A 12,537-nucleotide genomic window follows, 5' to 3' on the forward strand; every position below is an offset into this window, starting at 1 on the left:
GTTAAATAAAACTCATTACCTAGAAAATTTATGATAACCCAGACATGGTCTGAGTACTGAAGAAAAAAATCTCTTCCTGTCTTTATAGGATTATTTTAGCATCTCTATTTGTATATTTCAGGCCCTGAAGAAGTTGAAGGGTGTTTGTGTAAGATTATCCATGGGTCCTTGCCTGGTGGAGGCGTGCACGTCTGCTCTTCTTGCCCACTTCCTAATGGGTTTACCATGGCAATGGGGATTTATACTGGGGTAATGGTTTTTCTTTGTCATATGAAAATAATGCAGGGATGTTGAGGGCTTTCTCTGATTCCATACAAGAGAATCCATAACAAATTTTCTTAAGGATGTCAGAAATTACAACACAGATATTCTAGCATCATCTAAATATTATAACTTCAAAATATACTGTATATAGAATATCTCCAACTGGACGCCTGGGTGGCTCAGTCATTAAGCATCTGCCTTTGGCTCAGGTCATGATCCCAGGGTCCTGGGATAGAGCCAGGGAGCCTGCTTCTCTCTCTTTCCCTCCCCCTTCCTGTGTTCCCTCTCTCGCTGTGTCTGTCTCTGCCAAATAAATAAGTAGAATCTTTAAAAAACAAAAAAAAAACCCTAAACATTTAAAAAAGAAAAAAGAGTATCTCTAACTTTCACAACGATTATGATTTAAACTATTGAAAAAGTAATGGTCTTTTACCGACACCTGATGCCATGCTGGTAAGAGAAATGCCACCTTTCAACCTCAAAGTCTGTGCAAAAGATAATAAAAACGTCAACAGTAATCAACCCCTAATGCTGTTTTTCTCCTTCTGACACCAGACAATTATGATTAGGTGGTTCTGCTGTCTCTTCCTTCCACTGACAGTTCTTCAAGTCAACAAGGTCAACAGCCATGAGAAGTATATAAATGTGAAAATACTTAGTAAGAATTTAGTACTAATAAGTAGGCAAGAAATTCTTACTTTTTTATGGTGGAGACTGTGAAGCTGTACTGCCTGGATTCCAATCCCAGCCCTGTGACTTTCCAGTACGTGACCTTTGGCAAGGTCATGAATCCCTCCACATCTCAATCTCCTAATTTGCAGAATGAAGATAAGATTGTTGGATTAAATTAGTTGATATATGTAAAGGACTTAAAATAGTGTTCGGCACCCAGTAACCACTGTATAACATTTTCTGCTGTTAACAGCTCTTGCTGGGGTTGCTGTAGCCAGCACTGCCATTATGGCTTTCTCTAATCCATTGTCTGTATTACGTACCAAGTCCCGACAGAAGGTCTAACATCAGTCAGTTCTAATTTAAAAAGTCCACAACTGTGTTTTTCAATCGTCATACCATGAATGTGTGTGTTTACTTTTAAAGGCAGATTCTTGAAACTTAACCCCATGAGGGCTTCCTTACCACCCATAATTATGTATTACCCAGCAACCTAAGTAGTTCCAGTACAACTTGTTTGTGGCCACACTTGGAAAAAGGACTCTATAGAATTTGTGTGTGTGTGAGTGAGTGTGCATGTGTGTGTGTGTGTGTGTTTGTGTGTTTCTGGCTTTGTGCTTTGCTGCCATTTGTAGTTGTTTAAAGTGTAACTTCTAAAACGGTAGAGTTTACTAGAATTTCCACAACAGTAATAACAATGAGTAAAGTGCTATCAACTGTTTAAAGTGCTGCCTACTTAGTTTTGTTTTAGGTGCTGTATCTCCAGCTGTCGTGGTACCCTCAATGCTCCTTTTGCAGGAAGGAGGCTATGGGGTTGAAAAAGGCATCCCGACCTTACTCATGGCTGCTGGCAGCTTCGATGACATTCTGGCTATCACTGGCTTCAACACATGCTTGGGCATGGCCTTTTCCACAGGTAAACTGGTCAGTTCGCAATGAGCTGTTCTCTTATGCTGTAAAGACATAAATTATGATATGACAAGCTAGGCATATTTGCTTGATAGTTGAATAAGGCAGACTGAAATAGAAAAAGCAACTCCAAGAGTTAGTTCTATACCCAAAGAGGGGCCAGTAGCTTTCTATTTTATTCCCTTCAACCTCTGGACATGGACTCTCCAAGTGGTCTGATAAGGGCATTAGTGGGCGATCCAGAGTAGCCAGGTTTAAGGAAGGATTTGAATGGCTTTTGCAATGAACCTTCTGGGAAAGTGAAATATTGCAGACTTCACACATAGATGAGTAGGTTTTTCAAAGAGCACAAATGACCTGCAAGCCATCCAAGCAGAAAGAGCAGCATTCTTCTAAAATAGGTATAGTTGGGGCGCCTGGATGACTCAGTGGGTTAAGCCTCTGCCTTCGGCTCAGGTCATGATCCCAGGGTCCTGGGATTGAGCCCCGCATCGGGCTCTCTGCTCAGGGAGCCTGCTTCCTCCTCTCTCTCTGCCTGCCTCTCTGCCTACTTGTGATCTCTGTCTGTCAAATAAATAAATAAAATCTTTAAAAAAAATAAAATAAAATAGGAATAGTTTCTGCTCTCCTCTCTTTAACAATTTATGGGCAATAACCACAATGATTTTAATGTGTATCTTATTAGTACTCACAAGTGTCCGATATGGATATATTTTGTGCTAAATAGTAATAAGAGAAGGGCGCAAGGTACTGTTTGTCCCACACTATTATCAACACTTTTACTCTCTTTTAACACAGCACAAATTTCTTTTTAATCCGTGTCCGAGATTGGGAGATAAGATCTGCAATTCAATATTATTGGCAAAATATAATTGTGGCATAAGTTTAGTTTCCAAGAATTATGGGAATTATGGGAAACACTTTCTTGAAAGGTCATATGTTCTCAGTTTCTCTACCCCCATCTTCCCAATTACAATTTATGCTGATTACCTAGAACCTCACTTCTTCCCACTGCCCTAACGTTGCCTTTAGACATCCAATCACTAAATTAATCTTACCAAAATATAGTCCTCATAGTGTTACTTTGTGGTACAAGAACCAATGAGGATTTCCTATTACCTATTAAATCAAATCTATACTCTTGTCTTTATTTTCATTCTACTGTATGTGTCCAAACATGTTCTCACTGATCTCCTGGTATGCTTCTTTATTTATTTTGTTATTTTGTTATTTTGTTACTTTATTGTTTTCTCTTTCCCAGCTTTATTGAGGTATATGTGACAAATTGTAAGACATTTAAAGCATGTGGTGTGATGCCTAGGATACATGTATACATTGTGAAATGATCCTCTTGTTGAATTAAATAACAATTGCATTACCTCACATATTTACCTTTTGTTGTTGTTGTTGTTGAGAACATTTAAGCTCTACTTTCTTAGCCAATTTCATTTATCCAATATAGTTAACAGTTACCATGTTAAACATTAGATCCTCAGACCTCATTCATCTTATTGTGAAAGTTTGTACCCTTTTACCAGCCTCTCCCCTTTTCCCCTACCCCCTAACCCCTGACAACCACTTTTCTACTCTCAGTGTCTGAGTTAAACTTTCTGTTTGTTTGCATCTTTGAAACAGTGTTCTCAACCTCAGTTGCACACTAGAATTACCTGGGGAGCTTTTAAAAATACTCATCTGTGGGCATCACCTCAGACCAATTAAATCAGAGCCTTTGGGAATGGAAACCAGGCATCAGAGTTTGCATTAGAACCATAGGAGTTGGAAAGAAGAGAAATTGGGGAGGTAAGGGAAGGCTTACTGGGGTTTTCATAATCTGGGGAGTATGGGCTATGGATAGTTTAAGAATTTTCCTAGTCAACAATGCTATGTTCTCTCTGCCCTGCTCCACTAAATATAGTGCTTAGACATTTTGGGTGGGAACTACCTGGAACCTTTTAAAAGGTGGATCACAAGCCCTGCCAGGCTTACTGAATCAGAAATTTAGAGGTGGGTCCAAGAAGTCTTTTTTTCTTTCTTAAGCAACTTTACATACCAGAGACTAAAACTAATTAGTTAATTTCTACACATTTATAGTAAATTATTTACTGTAATTGCTTGAGACATATCACAGCTAGATGCTTCTGACAGTCACCATCACCTAACAAAGAGCTGCTCTATCAAAATAAAATTACTACTGAGGTAACTACTTTTTTAAATAAAAGAGATGATTGAAACTATCAGGAAGGAAAAACGGTTGCCCCTCTACCCACCTTAGGTCCATTGGCTGGGGCCCTGTAAATCAGACAAATACAAATTAACAAGAAAAAAGCAGTTTGCCAGCCTTGCACCAAGCTTACAGAGGGGAGTACTCAGTGATGACTAACTCAAAGAGGTGGTTAGACTTTGGGAGCTTATCTCTATGGCATCTGAGCAAAGAACAATAATTTTGTAGAAAAGTGCAAGGTAAAGGACAAGAACTTAGCTGTTGAAGGCAGCAAATTGTGGAAAGGCAAATTGGGACACTACTGGTAGCGAGGGCTGCTTTTAGCAAAGTTTGTTACACAGATTCCTCTGATACCATCTTTAGGCTGATAAGAGCCTGAAGTTGTCTCAGCAGTTAACTTCTGTCCTTCCTGGTAGAGGGGAGAAGGACACTTTAAAAAGGTATGTCCTTCTTTTAGGTAAATAGGAAAGATGGACATCTTTTCTTAATTCTGTTTCTTCTCAGTTGCCTTCTGCTCAAAATAATCCTTATGTGAAAGTGGACTACCTTGGGATGGCATGTTCTGTTACCCTAAACTACCATATTGAGAAACCACATAACTAGTTAGTACATTTTTTTTCTTAGAACAGTGTGGGAGAAAGGTCCTTATGTGTTTGAGCAACTTATTATAATTTTCTATACAATGTGCTAACAGGTTTTTAAAATTATTCTAAATTCTGTTTGCTATGGAAGAAAATAGAGGCTCTACTTACCTATATATTCCTTGTTTAATTGTTTTTTGGGGCTTTTGTTAGTTTGATTTTTTTATGTCAAGTTTTTTTAATCCCTGTTAGTATAAAGTGTAATTTTAGCTTCAGGAGTAGAATTTAGGGATTCATCACTTACATACAATGCCCAGTGCCCATGAGAACACATGCCCTCCATAACACCCATGACCCATTTAGCCCATCCCTCATCCACTTTCACTCCAGAAACCCTGCTTGTTCTCTCTAGTTAAAACTCTGTTTCTTTTTTTTTATCCCTCTCTCTCATTTTTATCCCTATGTTCCTCTGTTTAATTTCTTATTCCATGCATGAGTAAAATCATATGGTATTTGTCTCTGACTATCTAGCTTAGCATAAAACTCTCAAGCTCCATCCATGTCATTGCAAATAGCAAGATTTCATTCTTTTTCGTGGCTGAGTAATATTGCATTATTTTACCACCTCTTCTTTATCCATTCATCAGTCAGTGGACATTTGGGCTCCTTCTATAATTTAGTTATTAATGATAACACTGCTGTAAACATAGGGGTGCATGTATCCCTTCCAAACATTACTTTTGTATCCTTTGGGTAAACACTCAGGAGTGCAATTGCTAGATCATAGGGTAGTTATATTTTTAACTTTTTGAGGAATGTCTAATACTGTTCTCCAGAGTGGCTGCACTAGTTTGCATTCCCATCAAGAGTGTAAGAGGGTTCCCCTTTCCCTACATCCTTGCCAACACCTGTTGTTCCATGTATTGTTAATTTTAGCCATTCTGACAGATGTGAGGCGATAGATATCTCATTGTAGTTTTGATTTATAATTTCCTGACAATCAGTGACATTGAGAATCTTTCCATGTGTCTCTTAGCTATCTATTAGTCACTCACTTCTTTAGAGAAGTGTCTATTCATGTCTTCTGCCCATTTCTCAACTGGATTACTGGCGGGGGGGGTGCTAAGTTTTATAAGTTCTTTATCAATTTTGGTATTAACTCTTTATCAGATATGTCATTTGCTAATATTGTCTCCCATTCTTGAAGGGTGACTTTTAGTTTAGTTGATTATTTCCTTCACTGTGCAGAAGGTTTTTATTTTGATGAAGTCCCAATAGTTCATTTTAGCTTTTGTTTCCCTTGCCTCAGAAGACATATTTGGTAAGAAGTTGCTATGGCCAGGGTCTAAGAGGTTGCTGCCTATGTTCTCTTCTAGGATTCTGATGGTTTCCTGTCTCACATTTAGGTCTTTTACCATTTTAAGTTTATTTTTGTGTATGGTCTAAGAAAGTGGTCAAGTTTTCCCAACATCATTTGTTGAAGAGACTTTTTTTCCACTGAGTATTCTTTCCTGCTTTGTCGAAGATTAGTTGACCATAGAGTTTGGGGTCCATTTCTGAGTTCTCTGTTCTGTTCCATTGATCTAAGTGTCTGTTTTTGTGCCAGGGCCATACTGTCTTGGTGATTATAGTTTTGTAATAGAGATTGAAGTCCAGAATTGTAATGCCTTGAGCTTTGCTTTTCTTTTTCAAGATTGCTTTGGCTATTCAGGGTCTTTAGTGGTTCCATACAAATTGTAGAATTGTTCTAGCTCTGTGAAAAATGGTGGTTGTATTGTCATAGATATTGCATTAAATATGTAGATTGCTTTGGGTAGTATATACATTTTAACAGTATTTGTTCTTCCAATCCATGAGCTTGGAATGTTTTTCCATATCTTTGAGTTTTCTTTCATTTCTTTCATAAGTGTTATATAATTTTCAAAGTACAGATCTTTTCCCTCTTTGTTTAGGCTTATTCCTAAGCATCTTAATGGGTTTTGGTGCAATTGTAAATGGGATTTATTCCTTGATTTCTCTTTTGCTGCTTCATTATTGGTGTGTAGAAATGCAACAGATTTCTGTATGCTGATTTTGTATCCTGCAACTTTCTGAATTTGTGTATCACTTCTAACAATTTTTTGGTGATCTTTTGGTTTTTCTACAAAGAGCATCATGTTGTCTGCAAATAGTGAAAGTTTAAGTTCGTACTTACTGATTTGGATACATTTTACTTCTTTTTGCTTTTTGATTGCTAAGGCAAGGACTATGCTAAATATGAGTGGTGAGAGTGGACACCCCTGGATTGTTCCTGACTGTAAAGGAAAAGCTCTCAGTTTTCCCCATTGAGAATGATATTTGTGGTGGATCTTTTGTATATTGCCTTTATGATATTGAGGTATATTCCCTCTATCTCTATTTTGTTGAGGATTTTTGTCAAGAATGGATGCTGCACTTTGTCAGATTTTTTTCTGCATCTATTGAGAGGATCATATGGTTTTTATCCTTTCTTTTCTTAACATGGTGTATCATGTTGATTGATTTGTGAATATTGAACCACCTTTACAACCCAGGAATAAATCCCACTTAATTGTGGTGAATTATTATTTTACTGTACTATAGGGTTCCCTTTGCTAGTATCTTTTTGAGAATTTTTGCATCCATGTTCATCAGTGATACGAACCTATAAGTCTCTTTTCTAGTGTGGTCTTTGTCTGGTTTGGAGGTCAAGGTAATGTTGGTCTCATATCATGAGTCTGGAAGTATTCTTTCCATTTCTACTTTTTGGAACAATTTGAGTAGAATACATATTAAGTCTTCTCTAAATGTTTGATAGATTTCCCCTAGAAAGGCCTCTGGCCCTGGATTCTTGTTTGTTGGGAGATTTTTGCAGTCAAATGCTCTACCACTGAGCTATACCCCCAGTTGGGAGATTTTTGATTCCTGATTCAATTTCTTTTCTGGTTATTGATCTGTTCAAGTTTTCTCTTTCTTCCTGTTTTGGTTTCGGTAGTTTATATGTCTCTAGGAATTTGTCCATTTCTTCCAGATTGCCCAATTTGTTGGCATATAATTTTTCATAATATTCTTTTACAATTACTTGTGTTTCTATGATGTTGGTTGTGATCTCCCTTCTCTCATTTGTGGTTTTTTTTTTTAAGATTTTTTTTTTAAAGATTTTATTTATTTATTTGTCAGAGAGAGAGAGAGAGCGAGAGCGAGCACAGGCAGACAGAGTGGCAGGCAGAGTCAGAGGGAGAAGCAGGCTCCCTGCCAAGCAAGGAGCCCGATGTGGGACTTGATCCCATGACACTGGGATCATGACCTGAACCAAAGGCAGCTGCTTAACCAACTGAGCCATCCAGGCATCCCCATTTGTGGTTTTTAAATTTGGGCCTTTTCTCCTTTTTTTTTTTTCAATAAGTATGGTTAGGAGTTTATCTGTTTTATTAATTTTTTCAAAAAAACAAGCTCCTGGTTTCGTTGATCTGTTCTACTGGGGTTTTTTGTTTGTTTGTTTCTATATCATTTATTTCTGCTTTAATCTATATTATTTCCCTTCTTCTGGCTTTAGGCTTCATTTGTTGTTCTTTTTCTAGCTCCTTTAGTTATAAGGTTAGATTGTATATTTGAGATTTTTCTTGCTTTTCTAGGTAGGCCTGTATTGCTATCTACTTCCCTTTATGACTGCTTTTGCTGTATCCCAAAGGTTTTGGAGTGTCCTGTTTTCATTATCATTTGTTTCCGTGTATTTTTTAATTTTTTCTTTAATTTTCCTGGTTGATTCATCCATTCCTTAGTAGGATGTTCTTTTTTTCCCCTAAGATTTGATTTATTGATTTATAGAGAGAGTGAGCAGGGGAAGGGGCAAAGGGAGAGAAAGAATCTCAAGCAGACTACACCCGGAGTGTGGAGCCCAGTACAGCACTCAGTTTCACAACACTGAGATCATGATCTGAGCTGAAATCAAGAGTCAAACCCTTAAATGACTGAGCCACCGAGGTGCCCCTCATAGAGTGTTCTATAACCTCCATGTATTTGTTGTCTTTCCAAATTTTTTCTTGTGGTTGACTTCAAATTTCATAGTGTTGTGGTCAGAAAATATGCACGGCATTATCTTAGCCTTTTTGTACTTTTTGAGGCCTGAAGACTATCCCATGTGCACTGATTTGTGACCTGAAGGATGTCCCATGTGCACTTGAAAAGATTGTACATTCTGCTTTAGAATGAAATGTTCTGAATGTATCTGTTAAGTCCATCTAATGCAGTGTGCCATTCAAAGCCATTGTTTCCTTGTTGATTTTCTGCTTCAGTGATCTGGTTGATGTAACTGGGGTTTTAAAGTCCCTTAGTATTATTGTATTATTATCAATGAGTCACATTATGATACTTAAAGAGGCTATGCAATAAATAAAGACTCTTCTGGAAGCAATTTAAAAAATAATTTGTTTTCAGACTTCTAGAAATAACTTTTGAGGGAGAACTGGATGGTCAGACAGTTAAGCAACTGCCTTTGGCTCAGGTCATGATCTCAGGTGCCTTGGATGGAGCCCTGCATTGGGCTCCCTGCTCAGCAGAGAGCCTGCTTCTCCCTCCCCATCTCCCCCTATTCTCTGCTCATACTCTACTCTTTCTTTCTCTCTATCTCAAATAAATAAAGAAAATCTTTTAAAAGAAAAAAAATAACTTTTGTGAAAGAATAAATCCTCTACACTCACTATAGTAAGAAAAGATTCTTGGGGCTCCTGGCTGGCTAATTTGGAAGGGCATGTGACTCCTGATCTTGGGGTTGTGAGTTCAAGCCCCACATTGGGTGTAGGAATTACAAATAAATAAATAAATAAAACTAAAAAAGAAAAAGATTTTTTATTTTAATTGCCAGATTTTTAAGATACTATATTCTATTATATATCAGAGCTACTAAAATCAATATATTATTAGTAAAAAAAAAATTAGGCTCTTAAATGGCAATTTGAAAAGAGGATATGTCTTCTCACCTATACTTTGCCTATTGTATAGTAAAACAAATTAGCTCTGACTCATCAGTTTTATCTTTTATATTTTCTTAGGCCTTTAAGTAAATTTTTATTGAAGTGGATAAACAAAAAAGTACAGAAATCATATCTTTTGCCTGTATTGAAATTTATCTGCAATAATATGCATAACTTTCATATAATATAGGTCCATTTTATTAAACATTTTAAGTCACATATACTTAAGAATGTGGAGAACAGGAAATATCTATATAATTTTCCTTCTATGTAATTGGGTGCTTTATGTTGATGATTAAAGTCTACGTATTTATGGATTTAGAGTTCTGTCTAAAGTTTTTCTTTTTATATGTTTTTAAGGTTCCACAGTTTTTAACGTTCTCAGAGGAATCTTAGAAGTGGTCATTGGTGTGGCAGCTGGTTCTCTTCTTGGATTTTTTATTCAGTACTTTCCAAGCAGTGACCAGGTAAAATAAACAATCTATGGGAAAGTAGTCTTTAAAATGTTATTGGAAAACATTCTGGAATAGTCCCCTGAAAGCCAATGTGAAAAATATAATTTAGAAATGGCTCCCCAAAAGACAACTATCATAAGATCTCCCTGATATGAGGAAGTGGAGATGCAACATGGAGGGTTTGGGGGGTAGGAACAGAATAAATTAAACAAGATGGGATCGGGAAGGAGACAAACCATAAATGACTCTTAATCTCACAAAACAAACCGAGGGTTGCGGGGAGCTTGGGGGGGGTTATGGACATTGGGGAGGGTATGTGCTATGGTGAGTGCTGTGAAGTATGTAAACCTGGCGATTCACCGACCTGTACCCCTGGGGATAAAAATACTTTATATGTTTATTAAAAAATTTTAAAAAGAAAAAAGAAATGGCTCCCCATTCTAAAACTGCTTATTGCCAAATCAGTGCCACCCATGAGATTTATAAAGAGGGCTAGATACACATTTGACCCTTGAACAATGTAGGGATTAGGGGCACAGACCCCCTATATGGTCAAAAATCCATGTATAACCTTTGAGTCCCCCAAAATTTAACTACTAATAGCTCACTGTTGACAGGAAGCCTTTCTGATAACATAAACAGTTGATTAACACACATTTTGCATGTTGTATGTATTATACATTGTGTTCTTACAATAAAGTAAGCTAGAGAAAAGAAAATGTTATTAAGAAAACCATAAGGAAGAGGGGTACCTGGGTGGCTCAGTGGGTTAAAGCCTCTGCCTTCGGCTCAGGTCATGATCCCAGGGTCCTGGGATTGAGCCCCGTATCCGGCCCTCTGCTCTACAGGGAGCCTGTCTCCCCCACTCTCTCTCTACCTGCCTCTCTGCCTACTTGTGATCTCTGTCTGTCAAATAAATAAATAAAATCTTTAAAAAAAAAAAAAGAAAAGAAAATCATAAGGAAGAGAAAATACACTTACAGTACTGTACTTATAAAAAAAAAATCTGCATGTAAGTGGACCCATTGCAGCTTGAACCTGTATTGTTAAGCATTAACTGTAAAAGATTTTAATACAACCCTAAAATTTTTTCCTCTAATTTATATTCGGTAAACTTTAAATTTCACTGAAGAATAAATAACACCAATTTCCAAATATGTAAGCTGTTTTTGTTGTTTTTATTTATTTTTTTTTAAATATTTTATTTATTTATTTGACAGACAGAGATCACAAGTAGGAAGAGAGGCAGGCAGAGAGAGAGAGAGAGGAGGAAGCAGGCTTCCCACTGAGCAGAGAGCCATATGCGGGGCTCGATCCCAGGACCCTGGGATCATGACCTGAGCCGAAGGCAGAGGCTTTAACCCTCTGAGCCACCCAGGCGCCCCTTGTTTTTATTTTTTATTTTACTATTATAATGTTCAAGTAATCAAAATATAAAATGACTTTTGGGCCCCGTTTTTTAGTATTAGCATACCCCAGATTCTAATACCATCAAATACCTAAACCTTAACATCTCATTATAGTATCATCCAATTTTCTTACCAAGGAGATCAAAGTGCTTTGTTATACACAATGACTTCTTAATATTACAGAGTTCTTTTTGTTTTGTTTTCTTTTACCCTCTTAAGTCTCTTGGAATAGATAAATGTATAAAAATCTTGTTTGTTTCCTATAAGAAATGGCATTATTTTGAGATTTTAGGACATTTTGAATGGAATTAGAAATTTTACTAAAGTAGAACGTGAAGAACATTAATATTTCCATTATCAGAAGGTATGCTGATTTGAATTTTTGCTATGCTCCAAAAAATTCCAACTAAAATTGTAAAAGATTTTATGAATGCATGAAAGAAAATCATGGGATTTTCTAATTATACAACAAAATAAAGAGAATAATAATGACTTACATTTTGTTGTTTACTCTATATAAAATGAGAGGTAAGTACAGTAAAGTGCCATTCCATTCAATATGGCAGCTACTAGCTAGCTACATCTGGCTATAGCAGATAGAGAACATTCCAATGGTGCATATATAGAAATTTCCATCATCACTGACTGTTCTTTTGGAAAGCATTGATCCATTGCAAGCATATAAATCTATGCAATCTACTGTAAACCACATAAGACCCATGAAGCAAGTACTATTAATATGATCTTTTTGCTGACGAGGAAATTGAGATTCAGGAAGAAGCTGAAAAAGTTCACATAGCTGGAAAGCAACAGAGCTGGGAATGAACTCTGGTAGTTCACTACCAGAGCCTGCATGCCTCCAAATCAAGTACTTCTAAAGACCCGCTGGCCTTCTAAAGTGATCAAGAAGCTTGGACCATGACAACATTTTTCTAGATATGTTTCCTAAGGCAAGGGAAACAAAAGCAAAAATAAGCTATTGGAACAGCCTCAAAATAAAAGGCTTCTGCATAATGAAGGAAACCATCAACAAAACTAAAAGACAAACTACTGAAT

The 12,537-nt window shown here is 36.9% G+C and overlaps 1 protein-coding gene across 1 annotated transcript in view; it reads left to right on the forward strand.

Annotated features, from left to right (window-relative positions):
* The window catches only part of SLC9B2 (solute carrier family 9 member B2), a 58,049-nt gene that overhangs the window by 29,023 nt on the left and 16,489 nt on the right, over positions 1-12,537 (forward strand). The window contains exons 6-8 of the mRNA XM_044224379.1: positions 122-249; positions 1,677-1,852; positions 9,978-10,084. Of these exons, the coding sequence (XP_044080314.1) occupies positions 122-249; positions 1,677-1,852; positions 9,978-10,084 (411 nt within the window). The remainder of the gene's footprint in view (positions 1-121; positions 250-1,676; positions 1,853-9,977; positions 10,085-12,537) is intronic.

This window comes from Neovison vison, chromosome 11 (assembly GCF_020171115.1).
Source record: "Neovison vison isolate M4711 chromosome 11, ASM_NN_V1, whole genome shotgun sequence".
Lineage (NCBI taxonomy): Eukaryota > Metazoa > Chordata > Mammalia > Carnivora > Mustelidae > Neogale > Neogale vison.